The 18,453-nt window shown below is 47.9% G+C and overlaps 1 protein-coding gene across 5 annotated transcripts in view; it reads right to left on the minus strand.

Annotated features, from left to right (window-relative positions):
* The window catches only part of EPHA4 (EPH receptor A4), a 95,330-nt gene extending 84,879 nt beyond the window's left edge, over positions 1-10,451 (minus strand). For 4 of the 5 annotated variants that reach the window (XM_068691519.1, XM_068691520.1, XM_068691521.1 and 1 more), the window contains exons 1-3: positions 10,287-10,451; positions 10,003-10,070; positions 5,943-6,606 (exon numbers count right to left, since the gene is read on the minus strand). In XM_068691519.1, coding sequence (XP_068547620.1) covers positions 5,943-6,606; positions 10,003-10,070; positions 10,287-10,377 — 823 coding nt within the window. In that variant the 5' untranslated portion in view covers positions 10,378-10,451. Of the gene's footprint in view, positions 1-3,008; positions 4,872-5,942; positions 6,607-10,002; positions 10,071-10,286 lie in introns of those variants that run through there. The other variant, XM_068691523.1, reaches the window with a different exon arrangement.
* Positions 10,452-18,453: the final 8,002 nt, after the last annotated feature.

The raw sequence follows: 18,453 nt of genomic DNA on the forward strand, positions 1-18,453 counted from the left end.
TATTTCAAGCCAAAGGCAATTTTCAGTAAAGTTGAAATAAAGAAAAGTTAAAAAGAACAGAAAGCCACTAAAACCAAAAATAAAACAAAACATGGGTTCTTGTGTAATCGTGAGGCTTAGCAAAGCAGAACTTTTCTCACAGATTATTTTTGTGCAATAAATAAAGACAGCAGTTCCCTTTGTGCATGTTTACCCGAGTGCTACCAGCCGCCTCGTCCCCTCTGCACCACCAAAGGCCGAGCCCGCTCCTGCAGCCAGGCCGGCCACGAGAACGGCACCACACCAGGGCCGAGCCCAGCCTCAACCCACGGCACAGAAAAGGCCATGAAGCATAATGTTTTTGGGACATACGTGTGTGTAGGCTGCTGGGGCAGGGGGGATGCCTGCCACCGCCTGATGCGGGTCATTCCCCAGGCTGAGGCTGTAGCTACAGAAGGGTCCTGTGGCTCCTGGTGAGCAGCTAGAGGGGATCACAGCCAGGAGCCCGTGGCCCCACCAGCCACGACAGACAGCGCTGCCGGCACCTCCAGCAAGCGTTTCCCAGACAAGCCCAGGGCGCTGGAGCACAGCACTTTCCCACAGGCTGGCTGGAAGTGGGCTGCAGAGACTGGGGGAAGAGCCACAATCAGTCCTCGTCAGGAGGAGACCGGGACACAAGGAGCACGCTGTGCAAATATTACACTATCTCTTAAACAAAGAATTTAAATCAAAACGGGATGCGTTTGCATAAAATCCAGATCTCAGAGCTTTGCATAAACAGAAGGAGATTTTGGCTGGCGTTTCCAAAGGAAGCTCTTATCTCCTTTGTGAAATGGGGAAATGGGTGTGCTACTTTGCATGAGGGTGTATACAAAAGATGTAAATGAGGAGTTTGCTTGCATGCAAAAGACGAAGTGGCCTGACAGCTGCCAATCCCCCTTCACAAGGAGAGCTTCCTCAGTCTCCAGCCAGAGGAAAGAGAAGGGAACCCAAGTGTTTGCTTCCCAGGGAGGTGAAACAGGCCCTGAATATTCATGAAGTGTCCATTTAGTCGTGGGAGTGGTAATTGCCTCTGATTCACAAAACTGGGTGACCTCACCTGCTCCCCAAAACATATCAAAAGGATGTGGCATAATGGAATGAAACCTGATAAGACACCCATCTCACGAGTTTGGGGGGCTTTTTGATGCAGCCTCCAAAGACTGAAGTGTACTGCTGAGCATTTCTTTAATCATTTCTCACTAATGCAATAAAGACCAAGCTCAGTGGAGCATGTTATTAGACAGATAATCACCCTTACGCAGCCAAGATCTAAATCCTGAAGTCATCACACACAAGACAAGTTGTCTGGAAAGTTTGTTTTGTTTTAAAATCCAACACCAACCAAAAGGAACCTTGTCACATGCCCCATCAACGACTACCCAGAGCTACCATGAAATTCATAGTACAACAGCTCACCTGTCTTCCACAGTGAGGACTGAGCTGCCTCTTCACCAAAAATGTGCAGAATAATGAGCAGGTGTTGCTCTCCTATGTAGCAGCAGCAATTTTGTCAGCAATTCAGAGCTAAGAAGCACGAGCTTTTTTTCCAAGGAATATCTAAAGGAACAATTGCTTGACAACAGCAGTGGCTTGACTTCTGAAGGGGCCAGCAAGGAAGAAAAGCATTACAGAACCTGCATGACATTTAAATGAAGGATCTTAAAACACCCTAGTTGGTAACAAAAAAATAAAAAATAAATCACTGAGAGAGCAACCCTTGGAAGATCTGTTGAGCTCCACCAGAACATAATATAACCAAATCACTTCTTGAGGAGATAAGCACCAGCTAAATTTGTTTCAGACAGACTGTGTTTCAGTATTGCTCTCATGCCCCTCCTGGTAGCTTCCTTCTTCTCAGCTCCTTTTAAAGCTTAAGATGTTGAGTCTGTGCATTTTTTTTTCCCCCTGCCAAAAAAAATCAACCCAAAAAAAAAACCCAACTATCTTTCTGGAATCTCAAATCTGTGCAGTCTTAGTCACCCTTCTGATTACCCTTTTGTGCAGCCAGACTGTTCATCAGTGTTATTCTGACAAAAAAAAAGTTGTCTATGACTAAAATGGGAAAGCACACACAAATTGCTTCACTTCCCCACCCTGACAAAACCCACCATCCAAAAATCTTATCACAGAAAAGAATATAATTAGACCGGTGTCTTCTGATATAAACTGAACTGCTGCTCTCAATGATCACAGTCACTCTTCAAAGCCTCTGAGATAAAAAGCATCTTATCATTCAAATTATTACTTCTTAGGGATGCTTTTATCGAAGTTAGAAGGAAAATTCTAAAAACAGCAGCGATATGAGAACGGGATTGAGCCATATTTTAAATGACACTGGATTTTCTGCCAATTGGCCAATTCACAACTCAAAAAAGCAAGTGTAGATGAAGACAAAGCTGTTGGCTCTCATAACCTTTACAATATCACAGTAAAAATCTCAACTGTCTCACATATTTATACTAAATGGCAGCTCTAAAATTGAGATTTGTAATTTCACAGCATCAAAATCATCACAGATGGCTACAGTCTATTGCTTCTTTAATCTGTCTTTCCTCCCTTCCTGCTTGTTTCCCCCTTCACTGTTTGAGATAAAAAGATATGCAGTTTATCATGAGGAAATCATAACTAAATGCAAACCACAATATATTAACGTGTAACAAAACGATCTGCATAACAATGACACATACAAGCAAATTTTAGAATAACTTCATGTCTCGACTTTACCCTAAAGCACTAATTGCCTTAGCCTGGAGATGTGTCACTAGTCAGGATAGTTTCTCATTCCATCAACGCTATTCCACATTTATGCTCTCCTGAATGGACAGCCATGAGCACGAGAAATTTGGGGAAAAAATACAGAAAAAAAGAGAACAATAGGAAGTTCTCTAGTTCTCTTTTTGCACTGAGTTCACAGCTACAAATGCAGCTGTAAGAAAAGAATCAGTGCTCATTTAGCATTTTTACTGATCGAGACAATATTACGGAACCATCCCTGTTACCCCTGTGAAGTTTCTCAAATAAGCATGAATTAAGTACTTTGCTTCCTTCCCTTCCTGCTCTGCTTTTCTGCGCACATACATATATGCGCATGCATATAGATGTAGAGACATGGATGTTCAGTAAGATGATCAAAGTCTGATGGAAAAAAAACAGCAGCTGTTTGAATGAAGGACAGGCTGTGTGTAATCAAACACCTCCATACCACACAATTATTTTTTTATTTTAAATAAATCCTCGCCAAGGTCAGAGAGTCGTTAATGCCCACTACAGGAGCCACTTCAGAAGTGAAGTGCTTCCCATTATTTTTCTCCCACACGCAGCAGAAATTAAGCAACAGCAGCTCCAGGGGCAGCGCCTGACGCAGCACTCGGGGGGTGGAAGGAGCCCACCGGGGCCCGCGGGGCTGGAGGCTGCCCCCAGGGGAGCCGGGGGTGCACAGCCCCTGCTCCCTCGGCCCCTGCCACTCCTGCCCACCAAGCTCTTGTCAAACTTTTAAGATCTTAATGAATCCTAACTCCCACCCGGGGATCACAGGGGAAGATGGATGAGGGAACGGACAACCTCTGACCTTCCCTTGTGTTCATCCCGCCGCAGTCAGCCTATTGAAAAACAATTGGGGTGGAACCTGCCCACCAGCCCCGGGTCTCAGCCCGGCACCCTTCTACAGCCTTTCACAGGCTAGGCCCCTTTCCTCCGCCCCGTCCGTGCTCCAAACCCACATAAATCCTCCTTGCTTCACTCCAGCGGCCTGCCGTGACGTGGGGCAGGGCATGGGGAGGCTCACCCCACGGCATCAGAGGCCACCCCACCATCACCTCCGTGCTGGAGGCCCGAGCAAGCCTGCTCGGCTTGAGGAGCTCGAGGAGCTTCCCGGGGAGCCGTCCTGGCTGGAGAACGGCAGATGTTAGAGAAAGGAAACCGCAAGTAACCGCTGATGAAATGGGCTTAGCGCTTCGCAATTACTTGCTGGCTGGAATCCTCTGAGCAGAGCTGGCACAGGCCGGCTCCGCTCCGGAGAATGGATCCAAGAGACAAAGTTTCTTCCCCTGCTCTAGGAGCCACGCCACCTGATCTGCCTCCAGCCTGGGAACCCGACCGTCGGGCTGCAGCTACGGGCCAGCAGGTAACCTGACCTGACACGCTCATTTCTCAGTCCAACAACAGAAAAGGATGAGAGAAAAAGCAGCCCGCTAGCACCTCTGCCCACCAGCAAACCCCATGTGTGCAATCAGCTCATCATGTTCGGGCCACTGACGAGGAGAAGTGTTAGATCTGTGTCAGCCAGCGTGCCCGGGGCTGACCCAGCAGGCCTTCAGGAGAAGGCAGGACAATTTCCGAGCAATAAACCAAAGCGCATCCCCCCATTCACTTCCTCCTCTCACTTCCCAGGCTGTAAATGTGTGGGGAAGCTTTGCTGGAAGTTACGGATCTATTTGAGGCTAGCAACACCTCCTCAGCCACCCGTGGCTCTCCTAAGCAGCACCCATTCAGTACCACGTCCGTGGATTTGCATCTTTCATCGTACACAGCTTTTCTTTCCAGGCTTCTGTCTCGCGGGACTCCTTGGGTAATGATTTAAGCCAAACAGGGTGCCCCCTCATCGCGCTGCTCATTTTTCAGCTCTCCCTGCAGCCCATGGCAATCCTGCTCAAATGGAGGCTGAGGTTTATCCTTGGTGCTTTTTTCCTGCCAAAGCTTAGTTTCAAGGCGTAATAGGGAACTTCATATTGACTGTAAATTATCATTTAAAAGAAACCAAGCAGAACATTCAAAAGGCTCTGTTCTCTTGGGAGTCTAGCACAAAGGCGGTCAGTTGCTTGCTCTGCTACCTTGTTCTCTGACTCAATGACCTGTGAAAAATGCACCAAGAGGATGCAAAGCCAATACATTTGGAACACTGGGATCCAAAACACCTTTACCAAAAAACAAACAAACAAAAAAACAAGCAACAACAACAAAAAACAGGCTCCAATCCATTAAGGAGCTGAGTACCTCCAATCTGGTACCCAGGAAAGTTAAAGGCCATTGAACTGTGCAAGAAGCCATCCCAGTTTGATATTAATTTATGCTTACACGAGCAAGAGTTCAGTCACTGAGGCCAAAGATATTTTATTTATAAACTCTTTTCTCCTACCTTAACCTTCTACTATTTATTTTTCCAGGAAGGGGAAGTGAATAGAACACAGGTTTTAAGGTGTTGTTCTGCCTCCCCTTCTTTTTTTAGGATAATCTGTGTTTTCTATAAACTTTAATCCCCAATTCAGCAGGGCACAGGACAGGGGGAGGGAGGGGGGCTTTTAGCATTTCTAAGAGTATCCTAGCACCTCCATTATTAAGCTAACAATGGAGACCCTCTGAGAAATTAAAATATTTAACAAAGGCAGTGGTGTCAAATATCAAAAGGTTATTTAGCACTCAAAAAATTTGCAACAAGTAAAACACCAAAGACTTCCCCTTCCTAAAGGGGGAAAGTAATCCAGCTAAAACTCCTGTTCCACTCCCCCATCCCGACTCTGTTCTCACCCCACTGCATTATCCAAGGGAAACTTTGTCAGAATTTCCTGTGCTTAACAAAGCTCACTCCAGATAAAACTTAAGAGTTCTCTCTTTAAAGGACGGCAGCTCAGCTGAGCTGTTTCTGCAGTCATTCACATTTTGGTGACTGCTGTGAGCCAATTCAAATTGAGGTGCCTGCTAGAAAGAGCATTTTGCCTTCTGCCTATCAGCAGTATCATTTGCTTTGCATTGTATGATTCTTAGCCTTGCCACCTGGAGCTACTGGACTTCTTCATTAAACCCCTCTGTCCCACTGCATCCCATAGGGGCTGCTAATTACTGGCTTGATTCCATTTACTCTCATCTCCGATTCAATTATGCATTCTCCTAAGCCCTAATGAAAAGTACAATATGGCTCATCTTACCTTGGCACTCGCCGTTACGCTCTTCATAGCCAGCGTTGCACAGACAGTTGCCAATGGGCACCAGCCATTCGCCATCTGCCCCGCAGTACATTTTTGGCACATCCTTCTCTTCCGAGTTGTTGACACAGGAGCCGCGAACCTCCACCAGAGAGGATGTATCAGCCCCGGTAATGGTGTCTGGAAACTGTGCCAGGTTTCGAACTGTCAGCGGGCACTTCTTATAGAAAACACGGACGGACACCAAAGCAATGCAGGCTCCGACGTCCTGAAAAGCCAAGTAAAACCCTTTCTTGCTGAGAGGTCCCACGTCCCGTATCTCTGTGTTCAGCTTCATGATCCTGTCGCCAATGTCCACCTGGGTGAAGCTCTCATCAGCGGCGATGGTGTCGATCTTGGCAAACTGGCTCTCTCGAATAAAACGCTCCTTATCGTTGTTTGATTCATAGTAATAGAGGTTGAAAGTCTCTTTGCAAGTTCCCATGACACCTGGCAGGCTGTTGCAGTCTCTCAGCGTGAACTTGATTTCAATATATACCCTCTGAGCCCCCTCACGGGGAATCCAATCAGTTCGTAACCAATTATTCTGACTGGGCTCCATCACATTGCAGACCTGATAGGTGCGGATCGGAGTGTTTTTCTCATCCATAATGCTCACTTCCTCCCACTGCCAAGAGGGAAAGGAGAAGAAAAACACATCAGGATTAAATGGAGTAGCAGAGCTTCGCAGCAAAATTAACATCCATGTTTCTGGCGTCACTACCATGGACCTTAAGCTGCTAAGCCACCCCTTATTAGTTCTGAAAGCTTCCAAAGCTGGGCTAGCAACGTCCCAGGCACGCAGACGGAGCAGCCTCTGCTGTGGAGCTGGGCAGAGCAGCTCTCTGCAGAACCGGGTCCTTGGCCTGGGTGGCACTTGTGGGTGGAAGGAGAGGCAAGGAGACCACACCACTGCTCTACCAGCATGCTGCCATAGCACTGCCACCCAAACAAAGCTGCTTATCACTGGCAAGGTGGGAAGAGAAGGTGTACTATACACCTTTGTCCTCCAGAAGTCTCAGTAAGTATCATTAAATTTACACGCTTGAAATAAACCAGAAGGTTCAAAGACAGCAGCACGCTTTCAAACTCTCGCCCCTAGATCAAGTTTGGGCACCTTCTTCAGAAGCGTGAAACTAACAGGAAATTCACAACAAAAATACAGCAATCCAGGGAAGATATGCAAAGAAGACATCTGGCCCTAAATCAGCATTTCAAGATGATGAACTTATAAAGGGAAAGAAAACAAAAACAAAAGCTTTGATTCTTTTAATTATTTTTATTTGTATTTAGTATTATCAAGCAAAGTTTACTACAGTGCTTTCCTGGAGTGGGAAGAAAGGAGGCAGTGGGGGCATTGGCAAGAGAGACAGAGCTTTCCAGCAAAACCCCCACAGTGCTTTGGTATTAAAAAACCAAAAACACTTATTAATAAAAAAATAAAATAAAAAAGTGTATTAGAGAATGTCTACATACTGCCTGGGTTTGCAAGCTATACAATAAAGCATATAAAAATTATCCTTGGAAAAACCATCAGTAACTTCAGAGCCTTCCCAGAAGTGCTTTTCAGAGCTACTGAAGCCGTGGCTTTGATAAACAGAAGCCTTCTTAACATTAAGGGGCTTCTTGTATAATATCCTGCATTCTTCTCGCAAGGACTGCTCTTATGCAAGTGATTTTTACTTAAAAAGATTCCAGCTTAGCTGAATCCATTTATAGGGTGACAGTAGTTAGCACCATGAGTCACTGGGAGCAGAAGGAACAATATTTTATTTACTGCCTTGAGATGACTGCAAATTAAAGCAAAAGCAGGGGGGGCTCAATACTCAGCGTGTCACTCCTTTTCACAGAAAAAGGGGAAAAAACAAACCTTAAAAAGCCATCTATCAATGTAAAGCGCAGCACATTGTGGTAAGAGGACGGCGCTGTTTAATTTGCAGCTGCCGCAGCCGAGCTCCCTGTTACGGCGCTGTCCTGACGGGCCATCGCCTCCCATCCCGCTACCCTTGGGCTGCCCACGCTACCTGTGCTGTGTGCGGTACAAGGGAAAGGAAGAAGCAGAGGGAAACAATACTTGTTGATGGGATTTCCTTTGCCCCGCTCAGACAATGGAGGATGCCGCTCTAGGATTCAATAGAGACCGCTGAGGTCAACGGGCAGGCTGCGACTGAATTCAGCAAGTCTGGGATCGGGTTCCCAACACGCCCGGCTCCCAGAAGTGTTTCTCATTTCAGCAGCACACATCCACAAACCAAACCCGAGCGCATCGCACTGCCAGAGCTGAAAGTGACCACAGCCCCAAAATTTCCAGCCACTGCTAATGATTTGTAACTAAGTATGTGGTCAGAGCTGTAATTTCAGCTTGAAAGAAAAAGTTAACTTTTATAATTCAACTCTTCCCACGGTTTAATGATGCAGAGTGAAACATTCTGGGCACAAAACCTGCTTTTCGACTGTGAAATGCAGGAGTAAATCATTAATTATATTTATAATGCAATTCACAAATTCCTCCAGGGCTCCTATATATTTGATTACAGTTAGTCACTGCTAAATGACTACGTTTATCTGTAGCCCTTCTTATTCACACAAGCCTCGCACCGCAGGAACCACCTGGTATATATAGATCTAGAAAAATATCTTTTGTCGGAGACAAAAAGGTGCGCACAGCTCAAGAAAAACTGGCTCCAAAGGACAGAGCCTTCCCAGGAAGATAAAGAAAAGAGTTCACTGCTGCTGCTTGAAATAAATCTGCAGCATATGAAGTCAAAGCAAATGCTTTCCAAGCACTGCATCTCAGAGACAGACCATGTACTCTTAAATTTTTCACTACGGGCTTAAAAATAGAACACACGTATGTAGGTTTAGTGAAACGAGTCACGTCCACAAGAAGAGCACACATTTCCTTCTCCAGCTTGCATGGAGCTTCCAGAGGAAACATTGGGAGGGGGGGGGAAGAGGGAGAAACCAAGAGCTATTAATAAAATACAGCTGTCCCCGGTCATCTATTCGCTACTGACTTAATAAAACTTATACGCCGGGTCCTGTGTTGACGTACAGCACAGGCATCCCTTGGAGAGCCGCAAGGCAGAGCCCATCCTCATGCCTGCCCTTTGGGGGGCAGAGGATTAAGGATGCTCTCTTTAGGGCTGGGCTGCACCTTCCCACCCCGTCCGAGGAGGAGAACAAGCGCCTGCCGCCAGCAGCAGCCCTGCCAAGCGCCGAGGTTTGGGGACAGGGCTGCCGAGCCAGGGCTGTATCAAGTTCATGCAGAGCCACAATGGGGGCGCAGAACAATCCCCCTTTCTCCCGTGTTATGGCTATTCACAGCTTATGCATAATGCATCGCCAGCCAACGCAGCCTCGGGTTCCTTCCACCCGCTGCTGTTTCCTTCGCTCCCCGTCTGATTGCAAGTGGGATCGCACAAACACAGACACAGACACACACACACCCCAAAACTCAGTGTGCAAACACACACACAACTCCGTGTGCAGGTTTCCCCAAGTACCCAGGGCTTTGCTGCGCACGGGTCCTGATCTCTCAGCACTTATTTTCCCACCAGCTTCACTTCGTTACTTTTCCCTTGAGCACACTAAGCCGCTCCATTCATCTCATATTAAAAGGATTTGAGTTTTTTTGTTTGTTTGTTTTGAGTTTTTGGCTGGGTGTTTTTTTTTTGTTTTGTTTTGTTTTTAAATTGCCGTTTAGGGTGCTTCGCTGGCATTTTCCTTAAATCATTCACTTTGAGGCAGGTTCCTAATTGCCTGTTAGGAAGCCCCGGCAGAGCCCACGCAGCGGGGGCTCCCCCGGGCCCCCCAGCCCCGTCCGAGTCGCGGGACGGGGCCGGGGCAGCGAGCAGCGACCCGCACCGGCACCGGCACCGGGTCCCAGCAGCCTCCCACAGACCCTACGCGACGGGAGCGAGCCCGGGGGGTCCCGAGCGGCCCCTACAGCCGTGCCTGACCCCAGACCCCTTCCCCGCCCCTCCGCGGAGCTGGCACCCCAAGCCCCCCGCACGGCACTTACCCCTCCTTCCAGCGGGCTCGCTATCCAGCCCAGCTCGCCCTGCACCGAGCGGGAGTCCAGCAGGGTCACTGCGGGGAGGAGAAGCACAAACACAGCACGGTCAGTCCCGGACCCCAGAACAGCGCCCGGACACCCCAAAACACCGCCCCGGGACCCCAAAACAGCGCCCCGGGACCCCAAAACACCGCCCCGGGACCCCAAAACACCGCCCCGGGACCCCAAAACACCGCCCCGGGACCCCAAAACACCGCCCCCAACTCCCCGCCGGGTCCCCGCCGCCTCACCTTCGTTGGCGGGGTACACCCGGGAGCCGGTGACGGCGCCGCAGACGCCGACGAGCAGCGGGAGCAGGGCGCAGCCCCGCAGCCCCGCCATGCCGCTGCCGCTGCCGCCGCCCGCTCCCTCCCAGCGGAATCGCCGCCCGCGGGCCGCGCGCCGGGCATAGGCACGGCATGGCCCGGGGGGGCGGGGCCACGCCCGCCCGTCACGCCCCGCCGCCAATCGCCGCCCGCCCCGCGCCGGGAGCCCCGCCCCTCGCCACGCCCCCAGCCACGCCCCGCCCCGCCCGGCCCCAGCGCTTGGCAGCAGCGCCACCTGCCGGGCCGCCCGCACCACCGCCATCTTGCCAGGGCCGCCCCCCCCCCCGCCGGGTGCCAGCCCTGGGGACGGGTTGACCTGGCCGCCGAGCCGGGGGTGTCCCCTGACGGGGGGCTCGAGGTGTTTAGCACCTTGTGTGGCATCGCTGCTGTGTCTTTTAACCTTAACTGGTTAGAAGAATTCACGTCAAACAAACGCAAAGTAAATCACAACTCTCAGAAACGAAACGCTCGCAGTTCTACCAAACCCCCTGCGTCCTGGCTCTACGAAAAGGGTCTCTCAGGCGCCCTGCCAAAACAAGCACGGTTTCCATACTCCCCGTCACTCCAGCGGATCGTAAAAGCGCAGCTTGGTTTCGACAGATGCCATCAGCCTAAACTCAGCCCCACCGAGCAACCCCGCTGCGGCACCGAAATTCCTCCTCGAATCGCTCCTTCAGCCACCGCACCCCTCACACTCGGTTAGCGGCCCCAAAGGGCACAGGGCGCTGCTGTGGGGACAGAAATTCATCTCTTTGCCACCCCGGAGCCTGCGTGCACCTATCTGCGCCTGCAGCTCGCGCCGGGTCCTGCTGCATCCCTGAGCACCCAGGGACCAGAGGAGCGCACCAAAAGTTGGCCGCTGGCACACGCGGTTTGTCCCGAGCACATCCCCACAGCATTTCTGGCAGTGCTTTCTGCCAGACAGATGTTTCACACACACGTTGTGTATCGTTAGCTGGTTCACGTTGGGCCCAGTGGCCGACCCAGCACGCAGACCGCGACGCCTCGCTGCCCAGAGGGGCCGGGGTCCTGCCGGACACCGCTCCTTTCTCTCCTTTCTTTCTCCATTTTCCTATGTCCACCCACTCGTGCTCGTCCATCTCCCCAGAAGCTTTCTGCTGTCAGTCAAGTGACAACCTCAGTAGGAAGCTCTGTGTGCTCGTGGGCCTCCTGGGGCCCAGCACTACATTGAGATGGGGGAAAAAAATAAAAAAAAAGGAGGACAAAGAAGCAGCGGGGGGAGGCAGCGCGCGATCTTCCTTCAGCATGCAACTCCACAGCCTGTGGGGAAAAATTCACCTGGCTTCTCTGAAAAGCGTTTTACCACAAAAAAATGCAAGCACTGACTCTGCTCCCGGCTCTGTGGACAAGAGGGTGAGCGGGGCAGGCAGCGAGGCGCTCGGCATGGGCACCCAAGGGCACTGCAACCCCTGGGCACCGTGAGCAGCGGCCGCGGCTGGGCCCTGCAGGTGGGGCAGCCTTTCCCTGCCCAGAGCTAGCGATTCTTAGTGCCTGTGAGGATAAAATATCTGCAGATAAATTGCTTGGCAAAATTCGGAGCTAACAGCTGGTTACCCGACGTGAGCGAGGGTTGGTTCCTCACTCAGGTGATGTCTGCGTTAGCTGGAGCCGCGGTCTGTAATGCAAAAAGCCGCAGCAGGAGACAGCTCGAGGAAGGCAGCATGCCTTTCTACACGCGTCGGGCTGGCCGAACGATTTTGTTTCGGGTGGGATTACCAGGAGTTCTTCAGCTGACCCCAGTAAGGAAAGGATCAGGTTTGTAGTTCATTTGCAAATCCACTCTGCAAAAAGTGAGCTTTAGGCACTGCAAATTACGTACACTTCCTTTCATTAACCACGATCATCATCACAATAGTTTGCTATTTATTACTGCCTTAATGCTGATTACAGGGACTGTGACAGTGTATTTATTCTGATGAGGCACCGTGTGACGACCTGACAATATCGAGACAGACAGACACATAGATTTTTTGCCTTTTCCAACCAGCACCGCCAAGGAAAGCCAGATAAACGTAAGTGAAAGGATTTTAATGACAATTGAAGCAGGAGCTGCTGTTACACTGCTCCTTACAACAAACCAAAAAAGTCTCCTGGTTAGTCTAAAATTTACACTACGCCATTACGGGTCCCTGAAAGGAAATCCCGTCACCAAAAATATTTACAAAACAGGAGTGTTTATGATGCAGTTCATGCTTCCGAACATAAACAAGCACTAAAGGGCACTGGCAAAACGTAAAACCTGAAAAGGAGCAGAGACCTAACAAAGAAAAGAAAAAAAAAAAAAAAAAAAAAAAAAAAAAAAAAAAAGAGAGAGAGAAAAGAAATGCCCCAGAATGTCAAAGCAGGTATTCCAGCTTTTCACCTAATAAGCAGAACAAACACCATAAATACAAGTGCTCAGCTCTGCAAGGTAAGGCTTGGCTTGGCTCCTTGCAGCTGCCAGCCTCAGTAAGACCAGGAGGCAGGCAGCACTCTGCAGTTTTTTCATGGAAAAGTGTCACCAATAAAGCCGTGCAAATAACTGCACGGCCCTGCCGGTTGTTTGCTGTGCTGGCACAGATGCTCGGCAACCCGGAGAGGAATGCGCGCACGCTCGTTTCATTGGAAGGTTATTGAAAGCTGTGGCGGTTTGCAGATACCTTAATTGTTACAAAATGCTTTCGAATATCCCCAGCTTTGTGCTGCCAGCCCCCGGCAGCTGCGCTCCGTACTCATCTTCACCCATCCGGGCGCAGCACCAACAGCGGGATGAAGGCGCAGGGCTGGTGGCAGCAGGGTGGGCTGCTCGCACGGCGCTGTGGGGCAGCTGCAAGAGCTGCTCGGGGCGTACAGAACAAGGCTGAGCCCAACAGCCCGGGCCAAGCAGCGCAGGGCATCTGTCTGCAGCCATTTCAGAGAAGCCTGGGTTGCACGTGAAGGGTAAAGCTGGAGGCTAAGCACAGGGAATTGCAAACTACATCCAGAGCTGTTTAAAAGCTCACACCCATTTTTTGCAGCGGGAAGAGGACTGAGTCAGACAGACGTAGTCTTCCTCTGACAAGAACAAGGTCACAGTTTAAGATTTCTGAACTGGATTCTGGCCTGTTCTAAGGTGAAGTCAAATTTTTGTAGTAGTTTGGCTATGAAACTTTCATAGGTAGGCAGAATTGGGCCCTTTGTGTGGAACATGATAAATCTAAAATTAATATTAATGAAAAACAACTATGTTCTGGATTTGTTTTCATACTGAGATCTCTTTTAATTTTTTTAAACAATTTTTACTGCAGGCATTATTAAAGAAGAAAAAAAAAGTACAGGGTAACTTCTATTGTAACAATAAGCATTCCGTACACATGCCTTCAGATGTAAAGATAGTTTTAGTGCAAAGTCTCTGAATCATCTTTTTGGTAAAATATTCTAAAGAACAGCATGTCAGAGCTCTAATTCATGGTTATTCCGTGTGTTTGTAGACAGCAATCTTTTCAGAGCTTATTTATGCAATAATGGTACCAATCAAGTTGTACCAGAGACAGGTTCCCTACAGAGCCCTGAAGATTTCTGGCACTTCGAAGAGAGTGTAAATCCTAATTAACTCAAAGTAAACCACGCTCTCTCAGAAAGTCCACCCATTCTGAGGAACAAAATTTTTTTTGCAACCATACAGAAGGAAAGTTTTTCTGTGTGCGTAAAGTAAGAAATAAAAACAACTGCTGTTTTTTTTATTGTTTATTTACTGTGTTCTTCTTTAGTAGCAGAGCAGAGTCTTTGTCTTTCTGTAGAATGAAATGTAAACACCTTGATTTTTGTTCTAAAAAGTGGAAAGCATGTGTGCATTTCTGCCATGAATGATGTGACTGATACATTCCCAGGACAGGGGAAGATAAAGGTTGGGAGTTTGCACCCAGGGGGAGGGCTGCACTCTGACTTCTGCACACATTCCCTGAGAGATCGTAAGCAGCCGTTCCAGCAAAACCTTGGAGGTTGGATGGAGATGATTACCTCAAATGCCTGCCTTAAAACAGAGATGCTAAATAAGTATCAGGTCAGAGAGATCTGCAGGCATCACTCCACTCTTGCGAAGAAGATGGAGAAGCACAGCTTCATTCAGTAATGCCTATAAGGCACTACGGGACCTTATACCCATGGTCTGTAGGCTGGCCAACCTGAAAGCAATAATGCTGAGCTCAGCTCAGTCTGACCCATGGCTTGCATTTCTCTGTCCTGGTTATGGAGAAGCTGCAGGTACCAAAGAGTGGTCATTTATTAGCTAAGAAGTGATTTGTTGTATTCCAGGGGAACCACTAGCTGGGGAAAGTGAGTACGTGTATGCGCATGTGTTCTAGCTCCGTATTTACACTGATTTTATAGCAGAATATTGCAAATTCTAAATTAACTCCATATGAAGCAAGATATAGAAATGAAAACCTGTGAGAAGGACAATGAAAAGGAAAAACAAATAGATTTTACATTTAAAAAATGGCAACCATTATTTTCCTCAGTACTGCCACTGACTTTGGAAGTGCTCAGAGAACAAGTTTGTCGTGCTGGCAGCACAGCCACTACATTTCCTTGTTTTCTTTTTATTTATATCTATCTGCTGGCTCTTGTCATATACAGAGCTACTTGTGTACAGCTTCTAGCACAACCACATCCCAAGCCTGCTCCTGGGGAGCTGAGCATCCCTGTAGCACCAGAACACAGACACGCTCAGGTTTGCTCCTGCATCCTGCGTTACGCGGGCATGAACCTCATTTGAGGAATTTTTCTAATTTATGACATACAAATCAGTCCCTCTGACTTCCTACACCACTGGCACCATCCAACAATTTCTCTTTGGTTGCAACACTGTTTGCCAAGCCCCATTCTGCCCCGAGCTTTCCTTAGCAGCAAGCACCTCATTCCGCCAGTGGAAGTCAGCCCCAGACCCGAGCTGATTCTCCTGCGCATAGGTCCGCATCGGCAGCAGGGTGCAGGAGCACGTCTCTGGACTCACCCCCGAGGCTGGGTTTCCATCAGAAATCACTCACGGGTGTTGCTTTCCTGAGTCACTCTGCTGTCACACTTTCCTAATACATATGTAGCTGCTATTTCCAACAACATTTTTTTTTTCCAAAATATTTTCTCGCGCAGTACCCTGAGGAAAACAGCAAAAACATCACCTCTGGGGAGAAATGTGCAACTGCTGTGGCTGGTAGGCACAAAGCTGCCATCCTTCCCCTCGGCAGCCTCCCGTGCCCACCACCACTACCAAATCTCACTCGCATTGCCACACTGGCCACAGTTTCCTCACATCGGCTAAGATCAGCAGCGGAAAACTCACCCAGCCTGCAGGAACAACGGGCTCGGTTCGAAGGAGGAGTGTGACTAACTGCTTGCCCTGACCCGTTGCGATCCCTTGTCCCCCATTTCAGGGGCTTGCCCAGGACCAGGAAAAGAGCCGTTTGCAGCGTGTTGGAAACAAAAGCCAAGGGCTCTTGGTAAATTTTTTTGTCCGTTCCTTATAGAAGCAGAAAACAATGCTTCTGCATGCAAGGAGCATGCGTGGTGAAATGTATGTTTTTTCTTTTCTTGATTTCTATCAGAAACTTTCATCATAATATATCTGTGGGACAGATCAAAGCACAAGACAATGCAGGCTTGTTTAAGCTTCACCCACTGTTCAAAAATATCCCAAAATGCCAGCAAGTCACTCCAATAAAGAGCTGTAAAAGTAAAACAGATTCCCAGCGGTGACATCTGTTAGTGTAAGGATTATTCAAACATCTCTAGAGTTTTCCTTAACAAAAAAAAAAAAAAAAAAAAAAAAAAAGCCAGAATGGCTTCCTACCAAAAGCCAGCTCAGTCTAATATCCTTCCCTGGCTAAATCTACATACAAACCGTATTTCTGTATTTTGTTGGCACCAAGAAACCCACATGCTTGTCTGGACATGGAAATAAAAAGAGATTGCCAGGGAATTTAAAAATGTATATGCTGGGGAACCAGTTTAAACTGACCTTGGGCTTAGAGAAGTACATTTTTGTGAAGCTGCGCACGATTGTCAATGCGTGGTACAATACAAAATACATTTCTGCTGAAAGCAGCTTCGTTGCTTGATGCAAGATGGTTTCAATTTGAGGGGATACCAGTGTGACCAGGTGGTCTGTAAAGGAATACCGCATGTCTCTTCTGGACTTGCTCTACCTATGAACGTGAACACACACGCAAACATGTACAAAACCCAAATAAACGTGTAGCCAGGCACATGGACAGAAGGAAAACCGAGAAGGACCCATCTGAAACTGTGCTGTAAGCAGAGGGAGAGGCTGTAAAGCTACTCCAGCATTGTTCCCGGCCACGTCATTCTCCGTTTTCCTCCTACCTCTCAGGTGGCCGATGCAGACCACCTACAAATTCAGCTTTGCTGCAGCGTCATATACAAAATGTGGGCATTATTCCATTTGTGTTAAGGAAGCCAGCTCATGCCAGTGGAATTGCAGTGGTAATGATGTGAGATTTAATACCAGCAGCTCTACACCCCACGTGCAAATCCCATGATGGTTTCATTACACTGGGAACTTCCCAGTGCCTGTAAACAGATGAGCAACCTTACTTACCTGAGGATTGCAGCAATATTCGTAGCACTGAGAACGAGTCCATCAGAACTGAGCAGAGCTACTAAGAAACTTAGGGTGGTAGAGATTTACCAATACACCAATGAAATTAAATATACGAAGATGGCATTTACCCTGATTCCAACCCATGATGCTTGTGAGCACTAATGATTTAACTAAAATTTACTTTAAAGTGTTCTCTAAATAAAAAATTGCTGAAATGTAGCATATTCTGAAGAGTATCACTTGCACAAAGCCTTCAGAACCCAGCACTGCACCTTAGAAGGCATTATAGGATATTTAGTCTGGAGCTATCTCACAACATGTTAGCTGGCTGCTTTGTTATTTCAGCTTTAAATGTTAAACACGTGGAAGGAACATAAAAGGAGCTTCCCTGTAAAGCCTATTTTCCAAAATCTATCTGTTATTTAGAACCCCATAAAGATCTATGTGTATCTACCCATCTGCAGCCGCATTTATTTTTACATGTTTTTGAGCGCATATCTCTCAGTGTCATAAGGTCTTCATAAATAAATCAACCTACTTAGATCCGCATGCTTTGAATAACAAGTCAGCCACCAAACCAGCAGATGGATACATTTTTAATTAGGTAAGCAGTCAATGCCTTTTGGTTTGAAAACTCTCTTGTTTCTCTTAAAAAGACGGAAAGTAACCAAATTAAATCCAAAATTACAGTGGGATGGCATAGTGGTTTTATTCTGCATGTAGTTGCAAATCAGCTTAGAGCCCAGCCTGTGTGACAAACTTGAAGAAATGCAATATTTTATATCAAGCAAACCTCAAAGTGAAATATTTAAGGATCTTGTAAGACTACGTTGTAAACAATATGCATTTTTCAATAACACATGTGGTTGCTTACGCGATCTTCTCACTTGAGCAAGACTCTCTGATCTTAATTCATTTACTGTGTTGCCTTTGCAATCTCTCAAGCAAAATATTTTTAAGCAGCAACTTTTAATTTACATAATCAGACATACTTTCCTGAATAACATGGAAGAAACTCAGAATTGACAACATCTTGTACTGCTTAAAGAACCCATGAAAAAAAACTTCAGCAGTTCCAGTTAACTTCTTCCCACAAAAAGGTTTTCGGTTTTGGACTGGGAACAAGATCTGGCATGACAGATACACGTCTCACTCATACCGAGCCTCCCACACTCCTCCAAACTGCCCAGGCTCTGAAAGGTCCAGGTAAATTCTCCAGGCCTGCAGGAGGGCTCACCCGCGTCAGGGTGCCCCAAAGGAGACCTCAATGCCCCAAGGACCTCCAGGGCACCTCGCTGGGGCCCGCAGGGAATGAAGCAGCCTGGAAGCGCCTCTCCCACTGTGCCCACCTTGCCTCTGCTTGACATGTTTCCTCTCTTAGCTCCTGTTAACCTGAACAAGGCCTTTAGTTCTTTTTCCCATAAATTTGGGAAGTCTTCCTGTGGCTGAAGCGGCCTTCTCTTGCTCACCTGAGCTGGAGAACAGGATGCCATG

This window comes from Anas acuta, chromosome 9, assembly GCF_963932015.1.
Source record: "Anas acuta chromosome 9, bAnaAcu1.1, whole genome shotgun sequence".
Taxonomy (NCBI): domain Eukaryota; kingdom Metazoa; phylum Chordata; class Aves; order Anseriformes; family Anatidae; genus Anas; species Anas acuta.